Source organism: Hippichthys cyanospilos, chromosome 1, assembly GCF_059441005.1.
Source record: "Hippichthys cyanospilos isolate Australia breed blue-spotted pipefish chromosome 1, RoL_Hcya_1.0, whole genome shotgun sequence".
In the NCBI taxonomy this organism is placed as follows: domain Eukaryota; kingdom Metazoa; phylum Chordata; class Actinopteri; order Syngnathiformes; family Syngnathidae; genus Hippichthys; species Hippichthys cyanospilos.
The window spans coordinates 15,593,145-15,620,199 of record NC_142369.1 but is presented as its reverse complement, the minus strand read 5'-3'; the positions used below and the strand labels follow the sequence as shown (position 1 = coordinate 15,620,199).

The window sequence follows — 27,055 nt, the reverse complement described above, 5'->3', positions numbered from 1 at the left end:
TAATTTGTGAAAACCTGTGAACTTACGGACAAATTTCCATCCAAGGCAAAACAATTAAGGTCAACAATCGACGAGCATGAACTTGTCTTGCGTGCGGACACATTGGACAATTCACATCTTTCGAGGAAAACAATGTTTTAAAGCAACCAGAAGAGGAAGCTCCAAGTCCATATACAATCCAAAACAACAAAAGGTGGTACAGTGATCCCTCCTACTTCGCGGTCTCAGTTATCGCGGTCACAGTACTTCGCGTTTTTTTCCAGGAAAAATAAAAAATATTTCAAAATAAAAAATCGTTTAAAAAATGTGCAAAAATGGAAAAACATTGAAAAAAAGCAAAAATTACATTATACGGTACTGTATTAATCAAATAACGAAGTAATATTAGTTAATAACTATGTCAAGAACTCTTCAAGGGTTAGAGTTCGTGACGTTTTTTTATCTTGTTTTGAAATGTATGCTTTTAATTGGTCGGGTCGCGTTGCATTTCCCTTTCCTGATTTAGGTTCTCTGTGAGTCATTCGGCTCGTTACGGTGACGTAGTGAAAGACAACGTAAACTCATATTTATAGTTTATTATCATTTATGTTGGTAACGCACGCTACTGCCTATGTTTAGTAAGCGATGAGTGTTTATTCTGTTTATGTGTTTGTTTGTGTAGAGGTTGCACTTTATAGTTAGTAGTTGTTAGTTGTTCCTAACCCGCTAATGTCGGCTAAAAATACAGTACATTTATAGATTAAGTGTTTATATGTTAGTTGACTGACTTTAAGATTGTTGTTGATTTATTATTCAACAGATACTACATGATACACCATACATGAGCCAAAATAAATGTGAAGTTCAACGTGATGACTTGCGTACTCTTTCAAAGGAGTCTTTGTGCAGATAACCAGTCCTGAGAACAAAGTCTCAACAAACCTAGTAATATTAGTTATCTAATGAATATACAATAATGTTAATAGGGTTAACTTAATGTTAAATAATAGGAGAAAGGAAATAAAATAGGCAAAAAATGCACACAAAAAAAAAAGGATTGTTTATGGTTACTGCGGCTGTATTGGGCCGAACATAGAAATCTAGGAACTGATACCCTACTTCGTGGATTTCAGACTTCGCGGGGGGTTGACAGCCCCCATTAACCGCGAAGTAGGGGGGATCACTGTATTTCGCTTCTGAAGGGCAGAATACTCCTTGTTTTGACCAGCTGAGTTGACTTATGTCGATGATTGTAATTTGTTGTGACTTTATTTTTTATTCAATTTAGTTATGCTCATTACATTCTTGAAAGATTCAGTTTATTTGTGGAAAAGATCACACATCATACTTATCAAAGATTTTTTTTCCCCCCAAAACCTGCAATACTCAATGATAAAAGTTGTGTGCGTGATCAGTGCGTGTAAGAGGCATACACCATATCTCCATTTTAGGCTTAGCCTTATGCACAAGCTTCAGATGGAAACAATAATTAGACAGTCGGAGCAGTTGCTGCGCTCCATGTCGTGCACATGCAAAACAGTGCACACTGGTGTCCGCCATCATCAAATCAAAGAGCGCTCAGAAAAGAACATGCATTCATTTAGGTCAAGAAAACCTATAAAAAAAAAATAGCGGCTCTGAACAGAATTTTGTGTTAATTAGTTAATATTTTGTGACGTTGTGATGCCAGTCGACAACATATCAACTTGGCATAATTAGCAATTAAATGTATTTAATGAAATATCAAATAGAGTGGAAGTAACTGGAATATAATTGCTTCAGACCCAGCTTGTGGTTCAAATGATGAGGCACTGATTAATTACAATATAATGACTTAGTTCTAACTAATTGTAATGCCTGGAACTCTGTTCTACCCAATTCCGATTGAAAATATGTTTAACTTGCCAATTAATCTGCGCGCAAACTGCCATGCAGTCTTGTAGCAGACACAGTTTGCATCAATTACACTGGAAGAATATCAAGAAAAAAAAGGCTGGGTTGTTGTTGAAATTCTAAAGTGTGAGTGGCAATGGCACGAGGAACAGATGCCCAACACCAAGGACATTTGTGTCATGTTTGTAAATTGGTGAGCAAAAATTGCTGATGATCTGTCAGATGGCTGTAATCAATGTTTCCTCGGCACAGTAAGAGAAACAAACAAAAAAGAATGCAGCCCTGGAATAAAAACAAGATCACTGAAAAAACATCACTTTGTGCCAATATGTCTTAGTCAGATTAAAAAAAAAAAAAGAGCTACAGTACTTCCAAAATTACCGAAGTCTGAATAATTAACCTACTTTATTTTTTGTTTGTTTATATAGTTATTTTCAAATGTTCCCATAACTCTTTAGGTACAATATCTTGTATTTCCCCATGTGTAATGCGCCCTTGTGTATAATGTACATCCCAGACTATCCAAGACTGATTTTAAAAAAATGCTTGTGCCCATGCATAATGCACACAAAGACATTTAAACTCAACTTTTTTACCCTTATTAAGTTTCATTAATATTTGTAGAAAGTTGAATAGATTTAAGGGGTGAAAAAGAAGTTAATAGAATGCCCATGCTTTTCAATTTATTTTAGGTTTGTGTTATTGCACAAGCATAAATCATTTTGAAAATGTACAAAATGTGATTGATTGTGATGTTTTGTTGTGCTTTATTGTTTGAATATGTTCCATTACATCTGAAATCTAGTGTTTGGTTTTAAGGTAAATCAGACTTAAGTGGTGTTTGGTCAGCATTCCCACTGTCAGACATTGCAGATGTATGATTTTTTTTTGCTCGTCAGCAAACCAAGCGGTCAGTGATGGACTGATGGACAGTCCGTCAGTGCTAAGAAAGTGGCCACCCCTATTCATTCAGGAGTTTTTGTGTGATAGAACCGTCGGTTCTCTAGACAAAGTGATAACACTCATTTGGGAGGCTTTCGCCAGGATTTTTTTTTTTTTTTGAGTGTCCACTTTGCCGATAGCCATCATATTTCCAGTGTGCTGATTGTGGATCCAGAAGACTGACGTCCTTAGATAAATTTCTGACAGTGTCATTTTCGTCAGTATTTATATTTCTGTGATATTTTTGTTTGATGGTCTGTCTTTAGATTTTTGTTATCAAATTGGGTTCCTCAGCTCAAAAGGTTGAGAAACATTGCTACATTCAACTGTTTATGGGACGATACAGAGAAGTGGAACATGAGTGATGCGGAACACAGCCAAGGTCTCAACAAGGATGTGAGACCACACATCCAGTAAAGGGTCAGCTGCAATCATTGGAGACTTGTGATGAAGTCATCCGTGGGCATGTTGCAGCTAATGCAGATGAAGTCATTGAGGGCGACTCGTGTTCTTGTTCGGGAGACAGACCCTGCAGCTTGAAGTGACTCATAGCCTCATTGTCTGAGTGCATTTGAAAATAAGTGGTGACAATAGAAGAGAAGGACAGGTCTAAGTAGAACAGATTTAAGTAATACCTGCGGCATCGCTTTCAAAACATTGCCTTGAAAATTCTTGTATCACAGTAGTTTATGGAATATTCATTTTAGTCAAGCAACATGAGAGAATCCAAAAGTCTGGCTGTATGTTTTTGATTTGGATTTATTAATAATTGAATCCTATTATGTAGCAGCTTAAGCTGACCAAAACAGTGTTGCATTTGGCTGGCGGCTCTCACCCTAAGTCAACTTTGGTAGATTTTACCTTACTCTTTATTGGACTCTAGTTAGGGGAAACATTTTCCAAATTGACGGTATAAAAAAATACAAAATCCAAAGCACCTGACAGGATATAGTTTATCATGTATTCTATGGGTTTCAAAAAATGTGATCCGATAAAACAATATTGATGAAATCATTTCATATCTGTTTTCCTGTATGTGTCTTTCAGGCCCCCATTCAATTACTATGTGAGCTGAGAAATGATAAATAATGAGCTAAGCTGGCAGCGTAACAGATTCCTGTGAGCAAATCCGATATTTCACCTTGGGGAGAATGAAGGAAAACAGCTGAATCAAAATGGCTGGGTTAATGACTCCCCTGTTACATCTTAATCAACCAAGTACACTGGAGCATATGCTTTGCTTTCAATCGGCGGCGCCAGACATTGGCATGCAATTATCACACATTTGGCTGCGATTGATAGATTGCAACCTCCACTTTGATTATCAATCATGAGGGTGGGCATCTTACATTTTTTTGCTGGTCTGACAGTCGTCAATGTCCGGCCCCCTTCTGTCATCGTCGGTCCTCTGTTTTTACAAGGCCGACCAAATTATAGTCGTCGGTCGTCAGTCCGTCAGAAACACATTTCTAATCAGACAGCGCGGAATTTTGCAGAGGAGCTCTACAGACATGCTGTGGCGTACTGGTCAGTGATCACACCAAAAAGGCTTGCAGAAAGAGTCAATTGTTGCATTGTGATGTGAATATCCAAGAAGATTATTCTTACTTTTCGCAGCTACTGAGGCAACCCTCAAGAACACCGATGGGGCTGGCCTCTATAATTATTTTAACTTCCGTCTACTCCGTGGGAGTTTGCTTGTGTGTGGAAATGTGTGGATGAACATGTAAATGAAGGGATTTTAAACATGTTTTCAGCAGCAAATAACGTGAGTTCATGGATGTAAGGCTTTGTTTGAACAAACTATTTTACTGGAATACTTTTACTGGGTATACTGTTGTTGGGCATTATTCACATATCCAGAATTTCAGTTATCTAGCAGTGTATATAACCTCATGTATAGACAATTGATTGCACAGGGAGGTGACATCACCGGCAGTTATCACCGACGGACTGTCTGTCGCCAACCGATGGACATTTTGCCAACGGACCAACCAATGATGAAAACGCTCAAAAAACATCGGAATAGGAATGACGTAAGTGTGTTTTTCATCCATCGGTGCAATCGGCGGGATAAACATTCCGTTAAATACCCGTCGATCCAATGTCCCCCTTCACTCTCCATTTACTGACAGAAATACATGCCAACTGATTACTGTGTTGCTTACCCCCATTAATTAAAAAATACAATCGCTTTATGGTCAATGAGATTCTAACGGCTTTACTCTGCCATCCAAATGTGGAGTAATCCCAGTTAAGTGAAAGAGCTGCCTTGGTTCAACACTACTTGTCATTCACAGTATGAACACAGCCACTGTTACTAGTCATTGTTTGTGCTGCCTTTCTTAGTCATTTCATGAAACAGAATGCATACTGTACACAAGTTTGCTCAGAGGGATTATTTTACAGACCTAAAGTAAAAAGTAATGTTTAGAAATAAGTGTTAAGAGATTTTTTTTTGTGTTATTTTGCTTTTAATATGATTTACATAAAGCCATTGCTTGCCAATAGTTGAGCAAAGCATTCGAGGACGCCTATCTGCAGGCAAAGAGGTGATATCATTCCATTGAGCAATGGGCATATCCCAAAGTGACAGGCTCACTCTGATTGGCTCTTAGCCAGGAAATGCAAGATAGAAGTTTTTAAATTCCTTAATGAAAGGCAATATTCAGTAAATTCAAGCTCATTAGTACCTTGCTTTTTATCAGCAGTGTTTGTGAATGTGACAAATTTTAATTGAACCTTCACAGTAATGGTTGGTTAATTGGTTATAATTCTATGGGTTCGTGAAGGGACTTGCAGAGCTGCATGTAAAAATAAAAAGTTAAGGCCACTGAAGCATTGTGCACGGTTGGACCGTTTAATTGAGTGATTCTTTCACATACCAGTAGAGGGAGTCATATTTTGAGAATCACTGCTTTGGAAAGTTCACACGAGGTGAAATCTCACAAGGTCTACATCTGGTACGGTGATCATTTGACCTCCAAGTTTTTGCGAGACTTTTAAAGCCTATTTTCCCCCAAAACTTGGTTTATATGCTTAATTTTAAAGACAAGCGACCCTGTGTATTCCATCAATCCTCCTAATTCCAAAATAATCAATGCCGACCCTCCCATAGCTGTTTCTCTCATCTTTCTTCCTTCATTTTGCCATGCAAACATTTAATGCGAGACCAAGTGATGCACCGCTGATTCCAAGCTAAGGGGATTATGCAAAAAGCATGCCTTTGTGGTACAGCCCTACAAAGCGAGAAACAAGCAAGGAAAAATATGCTGTCTTTAGTGTTTCTAGATTGCTTTGGGCAAAAAACAACAGTGGTATAAAAGTAAAAGAACATCCTCTGGTAACGTCTTGACAGTCGAGGATGAAAGAGAACTATTGGATGTGTGCATCTGTAGCTTGTAGTCCTGCAGTGGGCAGACATCGCTCAACGTATAGAACGCCAGCAGGCGGCTTTGTTTTAAAGTAAGATCTGCACTGATTAGTGGTACCATAATGGTAATAATCGGTAAATTAAATCGTTAACTCCATGGCGCTTGCTGAGCCCAAGCTGTTTAATTAGTAAAGAGGAAATCAAACAGAAAGCAGAATCAATACAATGTGGACTTGCTCCCCTGTTTACCTCACATGCCCGCAAGCCTAATATGCCACAAGAAACACCGACAAAAACCAACTAAATGACCTGACCGACTCTTTCGCGCACACGTTCATCCCGAAGGAATTTACATACACAAAAATAAGTGTGGCTGAAACCACTAGCTCGGATTCTTCATCTAGGAACAGTCTGGGACTGTGCCCAGTTGCTGCTCAAAGCAAGGCCTGCAAAGCCATGCATGTGGATGAGTTTGGTGGTGTGGAGCAACTGTATACCTCTATCAGCAGTGTTGTTGATTGTTGTTGATTGTTGTTAAATGTTTTAAATTATATACTGAACTTTGACAAGTCTTCTATAAAAAAATGTACTGCTGTTAAATTCACTCACAATGTTTAAAAACAAATGTAAGAAAAAAAAATGGATGGATAGTATTGAATTGTACTAAACAAATGTCCTGTGCTTGATTGACGTATTTTCTTCCATTTATTTATTTGTTAACTTAAATCTACACATATTTTTAATAGACACAAACAAAATTTGCCTATGCTAAACAGTTATCAATCATGATGAGCATTAGCATAGTAACAATTAAATGTAATTGTCAGCACACATATTACCATTTCATTCACACCTTCATAATGTTTTACGTACATTACACATAATATTAGTATATTTAAACAACAGTATATTAAAACTCACTTACAGATAATACTGCGACACCATTCCGTGAATAAACCTAAGAGTGGAGCTGCCTGTTAACTACAATACGCTTAATACGTTCCTGTAAGTATTCTGCATCTTGACAAGGCAGATGGGGCACATTCCGTGCTTGACTGGCCTCTACTGGTTAATTTGAATTGATGAACTCAACTTGGTTGATTTTTTTTTTCCGGCCCAATTTGATTTCAGTGGTTCTTTTTAAAATCACTAGAGGGAGCCCTTGTACAATACCATGTGTGATACTCGATAATATCCTGAGTATTTCTGGTAGGGGGCAGTTAGTGTCCAAATTCGCTTACCTGAGGAGATGGATGCCAAGCGGAATGCATCCTGGTGTCTGCCGGGTGCTACAGGTTCATATGGGGACGAGTCATCCATGTCTCCATCTAAAAAGACAGAGCAAATGTTTAAATCACTTGATTGAAGCCCTTATAATCCTGTTTAAGTCTTTATGAAGGGACATTTCTCCTTGAATCACCTCAGAAGATTTAGTGTGCCTGACTGAAAGGTTATTGCATCCGTATGTTTCCTTTTTCTTTAAAAAAAAAAGTAGATACCATTTTTGTACCATTTTTTTAACCTTGTGGTTGATGTAGGTGTACAACATAAATGGCAGCAAATTTTTCTTTGCTTGCAACCATAGATGCTCTTTAGAAAAGAACAAAGAAAAGCAAGAATTCAAAGCATCTAATTAGCACTGCGAAGAGCCTTCTGTGTACGTCTGTGTCATTTCTAATCCTGCATTTAACATTCACAACCATTCAGTGTATCTGAGAACCTGTCAAGCCCTAGTGAGCAATAGTTTTGCATTGGAATTCTGATAGAACTATTAAAGCTTTGAACAGTAACAAACGGGAATGAGCCATGATTGAGGTTATGTGCACTCACATACAGACGGAAGAACAAGTGAGGAAGAGGTAACATTATGGATGAGCGCGACACCCATCTGATGGTCAAGAGCAATCCCTGGTTAGTTTAAGCTTATCCCAGTGGTTTTTAACTTTGTCGGAGGTACTGAACCCCACCAGTTTTACATGCATATTCAATGAACCCTTCTTTAGTGAAAAATAACCTCTCTCTCTCTCTCTCTCTCTCTCTCTCTCTCTCTCTCTCTCTCTCTCTCTCTCTCTCTCTCTCTCTCTCTCACTTATCCTCACAAGGGTTGCAGGCTTGCTGGTGCCTATCCCAGCTGACTCCGGGCAGTAGGCGGGGAACACACTGAACTGGTTGCCAGCTAATTGCAGGCCGATCACACCAAAGAACTTTATAGTGTCCAAGACTCCTGCTGCCATGCATGTTTTTGGAGTGCGAGTGGAAGCCAGAGTGCCTGGAGAGAACCCACCAGGGCTCAGGGAGAACATGCATACTCCACACAGGAAGGCCAGAGTGAGGGAGATTTGAACTTGGCTCCCTGAACTGCGAGGCGGATGTGTTAACCACCCATCCACCGAGCCACCCTGGACTTCATATAAACGAAACTATAAAAAAGGGATTACACACATGCACACTCATACACACACCAATGGTGTGCTTATATATCCCTCTATTTTTCAAATTCAAGACATACAGTAGACAAGTCTGTCGCAGGTTTACTACTGAGCGCTAGATTACCTGAAGCAATGATTGGCTGGCCAATTTAACTAGCAGCCAGTGATGGCCAAGCGGGGCATGTCATCTCAAAGTGACATGATGAGTCAGATGTGTGTTGACCTTTGCAGCGGAAGCTCCGCTGAAACCCTGACACCAACTCACCAAACCCTGAGGTTTAGAGCGAACCCAGATGAAGAACCACCGGGCCCTAGCGCCATTCTTCACAATGTGGAAAACCCAGCAGGTGCTGCATAATTCATATTCTATAAAAGCAAAATTGAGAAAACCACGTTTAAACTAGGTGGGCTCAAGGGAATATATTATTTCTAACACATTTTTTCTTGAGATAAATAACTCATTTTAAAATGTTTGTTTGTTGTTTTCATCAGTTTATCTAAGATTAAAATGAAATTCATGAGGAGGCAAACATGCAAATGTGATTTTATCACTTGATTCTTATGAGCAAACCTCAAAATCTTGATGTGGCAGTTGAAACAGAGATTGTAGTTTGAGCTCATTGTAATTTTTAAAACTATACAATTTTGTTTTTTGTTTTTTTTAATCGTAAGAACCTGTGTGCACTTTTCTGAGATGAATTAAGTTTTGTCGCCGTGAGAATGGCTGCCTGAACACAAATTTCCAGCTTGTTTTGTGTGTTTGGAGACAACATGATGTGCCGTGTTCACAATCAGAGAAGCAATCAGTTGGTACGGAATATTTTGGTTTCATTTTCCGGCATTTTGCCTTTGTATGTCTCCTATGAGAATGCGCAATCAGCAAATCAGCAAGCGGATTTGAAGGCAGTGATGGCATCACCGTGTTGATGTTTCACAAAAATAAGGGTGATAAAAGTTGAATACAAACATTAAAAACTGATAAAAAGCAAATGAAAACATGTAGACTGTTGTCAAAGAGAATGTACAAACGCATGTCCAGAGGGGAAAGAAAACACAAATCTTTGGCATGTGTAGGTCTGTAAAGCCGTTGCTTTATGTGAAGCTATGTGCCCCCTTTCCATCAATATTGACAATCATAACAAGATAGAGAAGCTCTCATGGAGCCACTGGCAGCTGAGCACAGTGTGTGAACGCTAAGTGTGTGCGCGCTAAGTGTGTGCACAAACGGGTGTGTGTTTGCGTGTCTGTACAGAGAGCAAGAAATGGAAGTGAAAATGTAATCCTCTAATCCTCAAAGTTTGGAGTGTATGCACTTTTCTTGTTTTCTTCGTTTTGTTTGTACATGCTGATCAAATTATACATCTGAGCATGTTTGGAAGTGTATGTTGGCTGGCTGCTTGCTTGCTCGCTTGCTTACTGGAGACGTGGCGACATCCCACGGTGTGCTTAATTATGCTCGCATTTTAGAGCTGCGCTATATCAGAAGCTTTTTAAGACTTTCGAGACTAGTGCTCAAAGAGCAAAGAGCGTTTACCATGATTCCATGTCAGGTACCTCAGCAGTGGATGCAGCTATTGTGTATTCCATAAAAGCATAATGATTCCCTGTGTGTGTTGCAATATGCTTCTTGTATTACATTCAGAACACGCTGTTCCGCGCCTATAAATCTGGAATAAAGGCTCTATAGCAGGGACGCCAAACATGCGGCTGGCGGGCCGGAGAAGTTTGACGCCCCTGCTCTATATCCTCTACAGACACTTACTCATGCTGTAACTGCAGGTCAAAATCAGAGGTGATTAGAGTGTACAACTGTACTCAATTGTAGGGCTGGGCCATAATGTCGATATATTGCGATACAAAGTCATGCAATATGCATATTGCAATATGACATTCAGTTACCCACATAGCGTGTATTGGTTTTGAAGCACCTTATTTTTGTAATACAGTGGGCCTCCGTGTTACGAGATTTATCCGTTCCGCGGTTGGGCTCGTAAGGCGAATTCGCCACATGGTGGGCAATCCAAACCTATGTTAAATAGCAGATGTGTTTAGAACCCCAGGTAAAAACATCAAATTTGTACATTCATATTAAAAAATTGGTACCAAAATAGTATGGTAAGTGCTATGTATATATAATATACATGTATATAATCAGAAAACATCATAAATAAAAAATATAGAAAGGATTTATTTACCTTTGAGTGGCGCTTATGCCCATATTCCCCAGTAAGGGTAACCTAGGCTAGGCTAGATTTGTATTTCTTGATTATCTCCAGCTTCGTTTCCATATAAATCCTCTTCTTACTTCTCTCTTTAACATCACTAGCAATCTTGAAACCCATGGCTAACCCATTCAACTTTGAATTAAGCAGTAAAATGCACGATAAATACGGTTTTGTAACCACTCACAACCAAACAAAGCTTTACCATTCCACCATTTTGAAACGAGTGGGACAGACCAATAGCAGAGCAGCATCTTCGTGAGGAGACGCCGACCAATAGCAGACCAGCATTGTAGTCACGCTTTGCATGGAAGCAGTTTTGATGGTAGTGCAATTACCTAAAAACGCCAGCAGATGGAGACAAAACAACAGAAAAAAGCCAACCCCCTAGGGTCATGACAGTTGTTTTTGTCGCAAAGCCGGGAAAATACCGTAAAGAGGGGATGAAAAAACTCAGTATTCGACATCGCAACATGAAAGTAACGTAAGCCAAGGACGCTGTACCACAGGGGTCCACTGTATTTCTTTTTCTAAATCAATATCCTACGGAGTGGCTTTTGCATCATGATTATTGTACTCCTGTATGAGTAGTGTTACTCGAATAAGAAGAGAAAAGTAGTCATCAATATAATTGCTTGTTGTTTCATCCATTGTTTGTTGCTGTTGGATGGTTACATTAATTAGGTGAACCAAAGTTCAAAAACCAATGACGCCTATGGGCAACTTTGAGTCTCCATTTCTCAAATTGTGATGTGTGTCACCCAGGGACTGTGTGTGGGTGTGTGTGGGGGGGGGGGGGGGGCATACTACAATAAGTAATAATTGCAAAGGTTCTTCATTTGATGGCAGTGATGTTCACATTGTCAGCGCTCGTGCACGGAGTATGGTGTATGTAAAAAAAAAAAAAAAAAAGGAAAATGTATATTCGTAGTCCTGGTGGAGAGTTGGGTGTGGATATGAAAATTGTTCTTCTGTTGGGTGCAAAAGAATATAGTTGAGAAACACTTATATTTTCATGTTCTGTTTGGATTTGGGTTTTTTTTTTCCCAGGGTTTCCTGGTTTCTAATTTTATGGGGTTTTGTTCATGTTTTTGTTCCCCTTGTCAAGTTCTTGTCAGTGTCATTGTGTCCACCTGTCCTTGTCAACCTGCCCCTGTGTGTTGACCAATCACCTTCCTCGGCCAATTGTTTCCTGTCCAGCTGTCTTGTGTTTTCTTGTTATTTGTGTAGGTATTTAGTCTCCAGTTTTAGTTCAGTTCAAGTTGGGTTATTGTCACTTTGTCATGCTGTCTCTCTGTCAATCGAAATTTCGCTAGTATCTGTCAGTTTTGTTCTCGCTTTCTCTCTAGTCCATTGATTCTAGTTTATTTTTGTATTAGGCTTTTTCTTATAGTTAGTTATTAAACTATTGGTTTCTTGAAGTTCACCTTGCTTTCGGGTTCCTGCATTTGAGTCCACTACCTGTCGCTGCAGCACCACCATGCCTCACGGCCATGACTGATTTAACAAGAAACAAGGGTCAAGGGGTCAAGGGGTCAACGTGCTAGAATGCAGTTGGAAGCGTCTTGTCCCCTTACATATTCTTCCATTCACTATTTACCATTTGTTGTTGTAAAAATATTCATTTGCCAAATAGGTTGTGTCTTAATTTAATATTGCAATGGCAGCACAAATAAATAAACAAATGAATAAAAGGGGTTGTTAAAAAAAATCAATCAGTAACTTTAGAGATACATTTTAATTTTTATAAAAAAAAACAAATTTAAAATATTTTATTTATTTATTTTTATTTTTTTAAAAAGCAATGACACAGTTCGATTTACTTCCTGTAGCATTTAAACAGTAAACTGCAGCCAAATTTATAGGAGAGTCCTTAGCACAAAGATGGATGTTTTGCTCGATGGGTCATTAAAGAAAAGACAAATTCAAACACTGTATTTGTAATACATTTTTGGTATGCCATTGCATAGCAAAATACCCTGCTCAAATGGTCTTCACAGGGTCTCACAAACGCTGCGTGAGTGTGCTGCTCTTGAGGCCAGCTAAACCTCGAAGTGAGAAGCTTTGAAATTCTATGAGATTATTTAAAAAGAACAACAACAACACTGTAACGATGAGTTAGATTTCATAGTTTCATTCAACTTTAATCTTACTGGAAAAGAAACGTAATAAAGGATCAAAGAAAAGGACCTGTTATGGAAATTCAACTTTTTGCAGTTTTTAAACATGTTAAATTATCTCACAAAACACCCCTGAACTGATTTCCTTTCATTGATGCATTTCTAAGAATTCCTTACTTATTCTGCCCCACCCGAGCAGATAATAAGGGACTTTCATTTTCAGGTAACTTCAGAGTGAGAAGAAACCCCCACTTATCGCCTTTACACTGCCCCCATACCGCCCTTGTAAGAGTAAATACACGCCCACCTTATCCGGACAAGAGGTCACGTCTTTTAGCTTCATTTTCATTCTGGAGTTGGGGAGGACAGATTTTGCACTGGAGCGGCCAAGTAAACGGCAATGTTTCATGATTAGTTGCAAAGTTTTTCCGTAGAAGATATCAGTGGTAATAATGTGAGTTAGGGAGCAATCAATGCTGTATTACATAAATCACCCACAGGCGAAACTGTTGTAATGAGTAGTGGATTTCTGAGGGGACCGATTTCATGGGAGAAATACATATTACTTCTCTGCTGTCTCTTGACACGTCTTTTGCTTTGGTGGCTTTCCATGTCATTCTGATGTCAGTATAACACCTGTTTAGGGCTCCTTCATTCACTGCGCTGGGATAGGCTCCAGCACAACATGACCCTCATGATGATTAGCAATTCAGATGAAGGAAAGATAGACGTTTTGTGCCCGGCCGATTTTCGTAGGGCAACATGAAAGGGGGTGCAGCAGCCATATGGCGAAATGTGTCACTTAAGTAAACGAGACGTTTCATTTGCTGGTTAGAAATGTTGGTCCTGAAAAAACTAATATTTCATAAGGAATTAAATTGACAATGTGCTGAAGGTGAGATGTCATTATTTATATTTATACATTTAACTGTGAAACTTTTATAATAAGGGCCCTTTAATTCCAGAAAATTACTCAGTCTTTCATAAGCTTTGTAGAAAACGGTTGTTATAAAATGTGATTAATCGTGATTAATCATGGAAAGTTGTGCAATGAAGCCACAATATTTATCTCGCTGAAACATTTTTCACAAGTCAACCAAAAACATGTCAATTACCTACTAATCATGGTGTACTTGCTAACAAAATTCTTATCAAAGGGAAATTGTGGTTTGATCAAATTACGGCCAACAGATTCCTTTAGAAACATATTCAAAAGGCATGCTTAGTACAAACAGTGACTCACTCTACCAAGTTCTTAGTTAGCACGTGTGCTGAAATGAATCATTTGTGCTCAAATATCTCAGCTCTTTGACCCACAGCCAATCATACGTCATCATCATCAAGCAATAGAAAAGTCTTCGCAGCTGTTTTGTGATATGATGTTTTTAGCTGCGGGGCAACGATTTATTGCTGTAATTAAGCCACCATTTGCCTTCATTTTCTCTGCCAGCGCAGAGCATGACAGACCATCAGGCCTGCGCCGAGCCGCGACATCAGTCATCCTCGTGCATGCATTATCAATGAAGCTCAACTCCCGAGGTGATGGAGATTGTCCTTTTGATTTTCCGTGGCATTCTTGGCAACCTCCTAATGGCTGCGAGCAAAGTCAATTTTAATAACTGTCATTCACAGCTCCTTTATTTTGGTCCTGTTTGATTGATTTCACATTCCCTGTTTTTCTGCAGGCTAATGTTGGGGAAAAGTCACAACATTGCCCAATCGTAAAAATGGCACTAGTGTTCAGCTAAAGCATAATGGAAGCCGCCCAATGAGACAGAGAAAGCTCGTGGCACGCATTTGAAGAGACAACAACAAGAAAAAAGGAAGTGACAAAGTTTTTTACTGTCGGAGCTTCAAAAAGCTTGCAAAATGAGCTGTCAGAGTCAAATTGCTTTTAAGAAAGCCGCGCTGCAACACGTCAACTTCATTACATTAGCGCGAGATGCAAACACGGAGTCAACCGACGACGCACGCGTGTCTTTCTTTGAATTCCACTCCCCCAAAGCACCTGGGAGCATAAATTCGGTTTACAGTGGCGCTTTTGAAGTGATATTGACATTTTAAACTCAATTTAAAACCTGACAAATAGAATATTGGATTAGCCCGTGATAATATTTCAAATCACATATCCGAATGCGGCGGTGTGGCGTACAGGCGGGCAACCTGAATAGCAATCCCCCTGCGACCCCCACCAGTTCGCATGCAAGCACACACACACACACACACACACACACACACACACACACACACACACACACACACACACACACACACACACACACACACACACACACACATTTCCTTGGGCGATGTGTAATGGTGATACAAAGAGTTACACACTCACTTAGCTATAATCGCTATTATATATATGCCCAATACTCGGTGATTGAAAAACGGATTTCCTTCTGAAAACCTTCAGTTAAAAAAAAAAAAAAAAAAAAAAACGAAAACCAAGAAAACCTTTTATCGCGTCGCCGCAGGTCAGACGGATCATTAAAACCGGCTCAGCAGGCTCATCATATCAGCTTCCGAATTAGCATTTTATAGCAAATCAAATTTGCGTTGTTCTTAAACGAAAATGGCTTAAAAGTTACAATCAAGCCCTGCAATATTTTATGTTAAAAATGATCAGTGTTGTTTTTTTTTAATGGCTGCATCGCTTATCCTCAGCTGAAGTAGCCATATAATTAGCCATTCTAAAACAGTATTTACTATTTACAAAATAATTTAACCCCTCCGTGCTGAGAAGGGAATCCTCCGCTGACAGCAAGCGGCAATTTCAATTAACGATGCTGAGCGAGTGGCTGCAGCCCGACATCAACACACACGCACGCACGCACGCACACACAAACAGCCGTGCTGTGACGATCGCCTGCAGGTCTGGAAGTTGACTTGCGAAACGAAACGCACATTCATTTAGTGGCGCTGCGAGGACTGAGTCTTACTGCCATCATGGCTGCATTCACAATGCTGGATGGCTTGCCGCTCGTTTTGCCCCCTAGCCACACATGCTTGCCCACTTCACCTAGGTGAGGCGGAGGCGGGTGGGTATGATCCTCGCATTTAGCGACGAGGCCGGAAAAGGTGGCCCGGCGAGAAAGAATCGCCATGAAAGAATGTATTGATCGTGTCCAAAAAAGCTATTGGCAGGTTCTTTCTTATGATGATGAAGTAGCTGCCTGTGTCGGCCGCGAAGGGGGGAGGGGGGTTGCTTGAAGTGCAGGTGGGAGGACGCATTCAGCATGCAAGAGGCTGCTTCCTCTCCTGATCCGCCTGACATAGGGGGCAGCCTGGAAAAATGTTCTGCTTATGACAGTGGATGGCTAAGGTAATGGCCAGTGACTGCTACCATTGCTCATAGTAATGATGGTTTCACCCAGGAATACTATGTACCTTTGTACCCCCCCCCCCCCCCCCCCCCCCCCGCCCACCTTTCCTTCCCATCGCTTTCTTTTCGTTTTTCCTCCCTCATTATTTCCCCCCCCTTTCTCTGGTCTATCAGAGCCGTCGTCTCGTAGCATCCTTCTAAGCTGGCGGCAGCAGCGTGTGATATTAACATGATATCACACGTCATAAGCAACTTGTGATATTAAAGTGATGTAATGGCCTACTCGGTGGGTGACCTTGTGCTGTTGACATTTAAGAAAACGCAGAAAATAAACCAAGGAGTCAACATGACTTTTCTGTAGCGAGGCAGTCCAAGTGCAGACTGTTTAGAAAGTATTGCACTTGTATTTTTCTTATCAGACATGTTTTAACACAGAAATCATATACCGTCGCTCTAAAACGTCAGGATATCTGGACTATGCACAGAACTGCATAGTAACTGACTAATCACGTAAACAGACGTGCAATGTTGAATAACCTGTTGATGCCCTATTTGTACGAATGTAGAAAATATAATTCTGAGTGCAAATTCATGAAACTTTTAATGATGATGTAAATTACTGCGCTTTCTCTCTCTCTCTCTCTTCAACATTATATGGTGCCATATATTAAGTTATTTATTGTAAAAGTTCCAAATGCTGTTAATCCAAACCATTTATGACCTCACCAGAGTCATAATTATAATTGATGGTTGATTAAAGTAGAGAAAAATATTTTTGTAAATTAAAATTCCATCACTCGGTGGCGCGGTGAATAGCACCTCCCCCTCACAGTTAAAAGGACCTGAGTTGAAATCCACTTGGCTCCGGCCTTCCTGTGTGGAGTTTGCATGTTCTATCCGAGCCCGTGTGGGCTCTCTCTGGGCACTACGGCTTCCTCCCAAACTCCAAGAACATGCATGGCAGGTAAATTGGACATACTAAACTGGCCTTAAGTGTGATTGGGTGTGTGAATGGTTATTCGTTTCTGTGTGCCCTGCAATTGGCTGGCAACAAATTCAGAGTGTCTCCCGCCTACTGCTTGAAGAAAGCTGGGATAGGCATTAGCAAGCCTGCCACTAAAGTGAGGATAAGCAGCTCTAGAAAATTCTATTAGATTATTTCATTATTCAATGTAATAATCGAAAGAATAAACATCTGTAAAAATATCCAGTGGTATCAGCCCGAGTAGCTCATAAAATATATAACCATAACCATACTGATAAACTGGATATCAATTTCTTGGTAGTCTGGTTGGTTCAGTATAGGTAGTTTTTAGTTTTTGGCCCTTGGTTAAAATGGTGGAAAAATAAAAACAAGTGGATTAATTGGTCATTAATTTTCCACATGATGGAGCCAAGGCATCAAGTCAAAGGCTGATCCCTAGATTTTGGAACAGCATGTTTGTGAAGTTCTGGCACTGGTACGTTAGATGCTAATTTGCAGCTAAATTGTCATGTAGATGATTAGGGTTGGTCGATGTGGGTGGTGGTAGTGTCTGTTCTCTCACTGCAGAGGAAGCTAATTAAGGCGCTGTGAAAGGTCCTCATGAAAGCTTTTTCACGGCAAAGCCGTGGAAATAATGTACGTCGGAGGTGTGCGAGTGATCGTTTGAACGTTCTATTCTGTTGCTCTGCTGCAAGGCCACATGCATGCCATGCACAGGGTGCTAATGAAAGGCAACCATGGCAGACTCCCTGTAAGTGCTTGAGCCCAGGTATCTTTTTTTTTTTTTTTAATCATCATTTCTATTGTACATTCTGTGTAAGAACCACTAATTTACTGAGAACCATTGCATTGAAATATGTACTACAGTATATTTACTGCCATTTCCTTTAGGAAGACATTGTTAATAATTTGCCCTGAGCACCACCGTGGATAACTTAAATAACCATTATTGTTAGGTAAAAAAAAAGAAAAATTGTTGTCAATCAGGAGGTCACCACAGCATGTAAAACCCGTTATCTGTGGCCTTTTAATCCTCAAATGTCAAACCACAAACAGTGGGGCGGGTAAGTGTAATTCCAGTAGGGAAGGGAATTCACATATGTGCAAGGGTTTCACGTCATGGTATATGGAGTAGTATATATACAATATATATATATATATATATATATATATATATATATATATATATATATATATATATATATATATATTTCAATTAACATACTGTACTTCAGTGGACTGTGCAGAACTCACAAAGGAAGTGAATTCTTGCTCATTTTGGCAAGAAAATAGACATTTACAGACAGTATGGTGTTTATGTGTGTAGGATTATTAGCTCGTGTCATTATCTACTTTCTTTTTATTAGCAACTCCTCATTATAAAATGTTTAATTTGCAAGCGCCTTCTTAAATTTATTGTCTGTACGCTGTTAGTTTATTATCTTGTTTGAGAGTCTGGATCTTGTGTGCTTTTAGTAATGGACATTATGAGAGCATCTTACAACTTAAGGGCTTTTTGAGAGCCCGATTATTAGCTTTAATAAGCACAAATGATCATAGAAGGATAGCTCGGTTGTTTCCCCGTTAGCAGTGGTCAAGTATATTACACAGCTACCGTCACAGTTTAAAGGCCAACCGTGGAATATATTTCATGTGCAATATAATTCGGAGTGCTTGGAAAAAAGTGTTGTTGATAATTAGAAGCGACTTTCGGTTTTATACTGTGTGTCCCTTTATAGGCATATTTGTTAAACTTTAGTTGGAATTGGCATCCCATGCCTCACTGTGAAGCAGTGGAACCATGTGATTTTTCTCAGCTAAGTGAAGAAATACACTACAAATGTTATATTATCATATGCTAACAACTGTAATAGATGATGCACACAATATAATCTGTAACATTCATCCATTTATCTGCTTCACAGCTCTCTTTGGTGTCCCACACATAAAACGACAAAGACGTGTGTGTGAAGTTTATTGGCACTTCTTCTTTGATCTTAAGTGTGAATTTCATGATGAATATTTATATGTATATTTTTTGCACTCTGATTGTCAAGTGACCAGTGTGGCCATAAGTTATTTTCCCACAACTCTTGTTTCTCCTCGCGCATTGACCAAAGCAAACACCACCCAATTTCTTCGTACATGTGCTGGCTGATCATATGGCTTAAAATACTGTTTGCAAAGTATTTTTCTGACACAGTTCATATCCATTATATGAGGTAAAGCAACAAGCATCTGACATGAAATGTATTCTTTGAAACATCTCCAATGGAACAGTACGTTCCTCTTATGTAAGTCAATTAATGGATCTCATTGCCAGTGTCAAACCTTGACTTTATAGGCAAACCACTCAAAAGATGCGATTTCCGTTTGTCAGACTGAAATGAAAATGAAAAGGCTCCCTGATGATGGCGTTTTCTCGTGTCACGCACCAGCTGAGTCTGAAGGTTATCTTAAGGTCATTTCAAATACAGGAGCTGCAGAAAATTGTAGTGAGGACGCAGACTTTATCAAGGTCATTTAGGATGTCTGTCTGGCTGTGAACTGATCTACAAGATGCTTTTAAGTTTTCTAGTTCTTTAAATGGGTAAAGTCACTTTGTTGTTGAGAATAAAGATGTTCATGATGAGGTTACTGGCTCCTTTGAAATATAATCTTTTCTAATGTGCGAACAAATCAGCCGAGCCGTTAAAGCGATGCTGCCTTCAACATCACTTGCCAATCAGACCTTGCACTTTCAAATGTCTTTTTTGGTTTGTTTAACGAGCAGATGTCACATAGCCTAATGGTTGAACTTTGTCCACCTTTTCTTTCAAAAAAAATCATTTGGGAACCCAAAGTTACAGAATTTCCTTGTAGAATCCTCTTATTTACTTTCTCCTACTTAAATTTCAATTCGAATGTGACCCAGAGCTAAGGCTGACTTTTTAGCAAAAGGTGGGGTAGTCTAAATCCTGGAGTTCATATCCATCCCATCTATTTTCTATAAAGATTTATCAAACACTCACAGGGTCGCCGGCTTGCTGGTGCCTATCCCAGCAGACTTAGGGCAGTAGGCGGGGGACACCCTGAATTTGTCGCTAGCCAATTGCAGGGCACACAGGGACGAATAACCATTCCCACACCCAATCCCACCTGAGGACAATTTAGAGTGTCCAATTCACCTGCCATGCATGTTTTTGGAGTGTGGGAGGAAGCCGGAGTGCCCGGAGAGAACCCAGCCAGGTGGAATTGAGCTCGGGTCAATTCACTGTGAGGCAAACACGCTAACCACTCATTCACTGATGATGCCCTTTAAAATAGTCATACAATTTATCATTTGCAGAATTGATCAGCGATATTACATCTGATCACCGATTTTGCATAAAATGGCAAATATCAGCCGATCAGCTCTGCGTAAATTTTAACAAATATTATGAATAAAAGAAAGAAAAAACTGAAGATTAAACATGAAAATAGCAATAACCTCATCACCAATTTTTATGTTTTCTTGAACTGGAATCCAGGGGCAGAAAATACAGTGAGAACAACAGAAAGGGTCTCGGAATTGAACAGCTGTGAGGCAGAGCAAGACTCGGAGCAACCAAGGATAACTCAAAAAATCCTTTCTGCCATGAAGGATCTAAATCACTCCAGAGCACTACCACTAATTGTCACCTATGATACTACAAGCAACCCAGCGGAATACTGTGATCCACCGTATTGAACACTGCAGTCAGATCCAACAATACAAGATACGCATAAGCTCCAGTGTCATTAGCCAGGAGGGTGTCTAAAATCCAAGAGGACTAACTCTGTGCTACTCATCATCTTAAAACTTGACCAGAAAACGTGCGTGATGTTAAGTTTGTTTAAGATATAGTTCACCTGTGTGTGCCTAATTTTTTGCTTATATTTCATTTGTTTATTTTGGAAACAGGAAAATCTATCTTTCCAAACTTAACTATCTATTATTCCTTTTGAATTAGTCCATTTAAGTTCTGAATCAACAGAGAGGGGAAGCTTGCAACTTTCAAAAGTTTCTTTTTGTCAATTCTATTTCAACTTTTACTATACGATCTGATAGTACTATGTGGTAAAAATATGATCTGTGCCTTTAGTTTGATTTGAAAGGAACCCCCGTCTGAGAAAAGCAACCAATCAGACAGAGACAGACGTGTCTTTTGAGGTGTTACTCATTTGTTGAACACACTAATAGTGGACACCCTCCTGAAGCTTCATGCTGACCTGTTTTCTTGTTCCCTCTGAAAATCATCTCATTTGTAACAAAGTGGATGGATGTCACGATAAAAAAAAAAAGGTTTTCTTTTTTGCGGTTTTTCCTCTTCTTTTGTGCTGTTGTTTTTGCTCTACAGTCCATATTAATCACTACAAAATGTATTACTGCCAGATCACAGTGACAGTTGTAGCAAATAGGATTAATTAATTAATGTATTTATTTATTTAATATACTTCGACGTCAGTCGTCAAAAAGGCCTGACACAAGGGTTACAATGAATTTTCAGCCACCGAAGATTTTCAGCTTGAAATTGCGAAAGAGTTTTTCAGTTTTCACCTGAAAGATAACAATACAATAACATCTGAAAATGAATGTTATGATGACACAAAACAACACTAAGCGCCTGTCTGGATTTCACACGAGTACACAGAAAGATAGGGGTGGCGTTTGGTAGGCAATTACTATAAAGCATTCTTAAAAAAAATACAAAGGGAATACTAAGAATTCAACACTAAAAAAGCACTGCTGAACTTCCACTTCTTCCCTCAGGCTATGTGCGAAAAAAAAGACCTAGAAAGATAAACATCACATCACATGCCAAAAACCTGCTACGAAGGCCATCTTCAAAACTAACACGCCAAAAATACAGGTACAACAATGCAACATCTAGACTCAAAAATGTCCTGCAATCTTCCATCATCCATCTTACTTTTCTATTCTTTTTGATCACCGTAAAATCCTCTTTACCGTTGAGTGATTTTGCGGAAGCATATTTTAAGCAAGTGTCCAGATAAGGGTGTTGTAGTACATGGATTGTTAGGAAAAGCATACTTGAGTTCACAATGGATGATGATTAGATTAAAACTGCGCTTGGTTGTGCTGAAGCTTCATCTCCAAGGGCAATGGGACCCAAAACAGGCCAATGCTGAAGAGCAGATTCGGGAATAAAATGCAACCTCTGCAAAGGACGTGCGGACACAGTCGGACAACTTGTGCGATGCATTCAAATAACAAGAAAAAACAACAACAACAACAACAAAAGAACGAAAACACGGAGCAAAGAGAATATCGTCAAGCGGATGCCCGGGGAGCATCGGCGTCGTTAATGACAGGGAGCCTTTGCTGCCATCAGTGTGATGAAATGAAGCTAGCGCTATGAGCCGTCGTGCTGCGGAATCACTTCACGGATCACGACGCAAAAGTCCACAACACTCAACGACGTTGCCACCATTAGCCTGCGTGTCACAACAGCTGTGCGCATCATGTTCTTTACTTGGCAACACTGTCGCACTGACTATGTGATCCACCAGCACGGAAACAAGTCATCTTTAGGGCAAACCCCCTTCAGTCTCAACTATAGCACACGAGACTCGGGTTGTGGTTTAGTCCGTTTTACAATGAAGCACCAGGTCACTGAGACGCTGAAGGATGAATAGCAGATTGATAGCAGTTAAAGTGAAGGGACTTCTTCTCCCCCCAAAGTGTTTTGGTGTAAAATCCAGAGAGTTCAGGGTTACAACGAGAGTGCTATTTTATGTGCCGCTTAAGTGGACACATAAGGGCCATTGGGCTACACAAGCGTAACCTAATTACATGGTAATATGGAACACTTTAGGTGAAAAACAATAAGTCTACCATAACAGGTCCTCCTAATGTAATCCCATTATAGCTCCATTACCTTAGAGAGGATGGAGCCAGCAGGAAAAGCATGTATTTTTTATCCGGGGGTTCAAAGCATCTCCTTAAGAGGACACCAGGGTACAAAACATCGGTAGGGTGTGTATCTTCTGAGCTTTTAAAGTCTTCAACGTAGTACTGAACATATCCTATGATATTTGTCCGTAAAGTTCAGTTGTATTTAACTTCTATTGGTACCCTTTACAGTTAATCTTTAGGCGTTTTTTAAAATTAGTTTTATGACTTACGCTACAGTTTGTTGATTAAACCTTAACTGGACAAGTAAAATTGTAAAATCATTTTATGTAAAAGGCTTGACAGCCACTGAGTCATTCAAATCCCACTGAATGGGTTTATTAATCAACACATATTCCAATCACTGAAATTCCATTGTATGACTCTATAGAAGTTCTCACTAATAATTCATAGTCAAGTCCAAACATTGGGATGTTTTCTTACTAACGTGACACCCAACAGATTTTCATGGGAAAGTGAGCAGTACAAATCAATGTATTTTTTGCTCATCTGACCCAGGCCTTTTTCAAATGTGCACATGATTGGGCAATGTAGTATGGACACTCAAGTCATGCTCATCTGACTTATGTCATCAAAAAGCAATCGCTATCATTGTACAAAATTGACGGGGTGAAAAGCAATGGCAGACAACGATTTGGTGGGAAAGAAATATGCTTTTGAACAAATCAATATTTGGAGGACTGGTCAGGAAAAATCCTTGAAATTAGCACAAATGTGTCAGGATTGAGATCTACATGTGGGTTGAATGTTTACTTCTGCAGGCACTGTGTGTCTCAAAATTGTGTTGTGTGCCTCACTTTATGGACGCGTTCTAAATGAGACTAGCAATTGTTTTTGTAATGTGAGCAACTATTCTCGAGCGCGGCATTCACTGCAGCTCAGCGGATGGGTCGAATGCAGAGAACAAATTTCATCACACTTAGGGGTGTGTGTGTGAGACATTTTAACTTTTAACCTTTACTATACACTACACGAAACAGCTGTGTAAATGGAACCCAAGCACATTTCTTTATGACTAGCGTGTTCAGTGTAGCATGTTTTTTTTTTCTTCTTAAAGTTGGAAAGAGGAAAACGGATCCAAAGGATCCAGAAGACCAGAGGAATAAATCGGCTGGGATAAAGTCCAGCTCAGGCTACTCAGTAATGAAGATGGATGGAGAAATTGATTTACAGTACTACAGACAATGTAATCTCTGTTGATCTATCTATTCCAGTGACATATAGTGACGGGTAGTAAGATTAATTGCTCTCCCACCAGATGGCAGTTAGTACAATAAATTTCTGTATCCACTTGTTGCCATTTCACAGATTTCACGTTGGATTTCATAATAGTAAATGAGACAAGATCATCATTATTTCAGTATGTTGACTTTTTGTGACACTTTTGGCTCAGTCGGCTTTGGAAACCCAACTTTGAACTGCATTTTGAGTTGAAAGCAAGTGTTTCCTACCTTCAGTGAGTCCCATGTGGATAGTCCAGTAGTTCTGAAGACACTGCAGTTCTTTCTTCATGCCTCTCTTGCAGCGACAGTCAAAGAGCGGGCTAACCAGCAGCACCTCCAGGGCCGCTTGGCACTCTCTGTTGTTGTCCAGCATTGCTTCCTTCTCCTTGCCCACCAGGCACTGGCGCATCACGCGATACCGAGAGCTGCAGTGTGGGTTCTGGTTGCACATTTCACTGGCCTGGATGCAGTCCACCCATTCCGATGGCGTTCCTGCCACTTCAGATCCGGGGTTCCCGTCGGCCAAGAGCACAGACAAAGCGGAGGAGCCGTCCCAGGAAGTCACGGTTTCATCTACGAGGAGACATAAAATGTTTGGAGATTACATTTATTTGTGTACAAGTTCAGGACTTTTATCCTGGCTTTATGGAGGCAACAGGTTGAACATGGCAGCAATAAAAAGGTTTGATGGCCTGTGACAAGACGTCTGTTCGTGCTCAAGCGAGACTGTAAAAAACATTCATGGTCCACTGGAGTCTTTTTGCAACACATGGGCGATTTGTCACAATGTTATGCAAGAGCATGGAAATGTTACTTGTTTGTCTTGTGCTTTGTTTCATGTCATAAATCGCTCCGCCTCGCACATGTCATAAAATTACGGAAACAGCCGCTCTAAAATGTTGTATTCTATCTTGCAGGGAATAAGATGCGATCGTAGACGCTCAGGTGCGGCCGCACGACACAAAACTCAAGACTCAAGCCCGCCACCACCTGCGAGCAGTGGGGAAAGGTAGAAGGGCAAGAGCGACCCCCTGCGGTGATCTTGACATGTCAACTGTCATTGACATATCAGGTACGGCATGGACGTCAAGTTAAAGCGTGCATTATCTGATCACTCTTATTTTTAAATACGTGTGTCGAAAACACGTGATTGAATTACTATTTGCCTCAGTTAAAAAAAATGGCAGCACATGCATATCAATTTTCTCATATGTTTCAGTACAACATGATGTGAAAAAAAAATCCAAATCGCCTTTAAATACTGCGGGTAAACTCTCAAATAATCAAAAGTGCACACTTGCACTGAAGCACAACGATGGTATTATTTAGACACGGATTTGCACACTTCACCTCTCACCTAAAAGCAGAAGAATGCTGCACAAGCATATCCACGCAGCGAAGGACCTCATATTGGACGTGGTTTCCAAATAGGCTCTTTCAAAAATATTTTTGTTACTATTATTATTAATATTATCCCAAAAGGTTAATCCGTGTTTTAAGAGGAGGGGAAACAGTATCCTCTTTCAACTCCAAATTAGCGAAGCGTCAGTGCCATAATAATCCACAGCCTCAAATTTTGATCAACTATACTGACCACGATTGTTGAAAAAGAAAAAAAGAAAAAAGAATGGGGTGGGGAAAAAGTCAAATGCCAGTCATTGAGTCAATCCATGAACGCAGCTTGTCAAGGTCCGTGTGCGCTCACAGCGACCAACTATAGTGAGACTTCTTCATCTCTCAGCATTCTAAACCTCCCAACAATCTTTTCTCTCCTCGTGGAATTATGCGCCTGTCATCAATGCAATTTGGATCTCGCAGGGGGGAGGAAAGTCCACGCCAAAGTGAGCCCTGACAAGGAAGTGTGCGCTTCGCAGTGAACGCAGCACTGACTGCGCGCGTATGGAGGCTTCGCAAGCGTTTTATTTGAGCGGTAGCGCGGGGGTGACGTGGACGCTAGAGGGCGCTGTGGCTGACCTCTGGAGACCGTGAGGAATGCAAGATGTTTTTTCTTTCTACCTTTGCCTGCAGGAAGCGTGAAAGAATGCTCCCGCAGGAGATGACATCATGACATCAAGCGCCCTGGTTTAGCATGTGTTTATATTGCCTAATACACGCTAGGGACGCTTTATTAGGTACATCTGCGTAATTAATCCAAATTTCCAATAGCGTTTGTCCTTATTGTAGAATCCTTCTTGGAGTATATTTTTCGGCAGGAGCTGGGAAATTAAGAGGTATGAATCTCATTACTGTTGACTACTTGATTTGACAATATTCCCTTGTTTATTAAGGTAGGTGGTTCCCAAAAATACCCACAATCCGCGAGGTGGCTGTTAAACTTTTTGAGGTCTTTTGCTCCCTTTTTTACTTTTTTTTTTACAGAAAATTAGCGAGGTAAATCTGCAATAGAAAAAGTCATGGCCATAAAAGGCAAACTGCAACAGAGTAAACCCTAAAAACCCTGCCACAGTTTGGTCATAGCACAGGTGCTTCTACTCAACCGAGCTTTTCATTTCAGTAAAAACACCTACGCGCCAAGGCAAACTGTGGCAAGATTTTTATTTTCTGGACCAGGATTGTCCACCTCTGTGTACCACATCCAATTGAATTGTAATCCCTCAGCGTCAAG

The 27,055-nt window shown here is 40.0% G+C and overlaps 1 protein-coding gene across 2 annotated transcripts in view; it reads right to left on the bottom strand.

Moving 5' to 3' along the window:
- The window catches only part of LOC148429418 (GDNF family receptor alpha-2-like), an 80,823-nt gene extending 54,514 nt beyond the window's left edge, over positions 1-26,309 (bottom strand). For both annotated transcript variants that reach the window (XM_088430668.1, XM_088430658.1), the window contains exons 1-3: positions 25,787-26,309; positions 24,658-25,002; positions 7,429-7,515 (exon numbers count right to left, since the gene is read on the bottom strand). In XM_088430668.1, the coding sequence (XP_088286794.1) occupies positions 7,429-7,515; positions 24,658-25,002; positions 25,787-25,838 (484 nt within the window). In that variant the 5' untranslated portion in view covers positions 25,839-26,309. The remainder of the gene's footprint in view (positions 1-7,428; positions 7,516-24,657; positions 25,003-25,786) is intronic.
- Between the last annotated feature and the right edge of the window lie 746 nt (positions 26,310-27,055).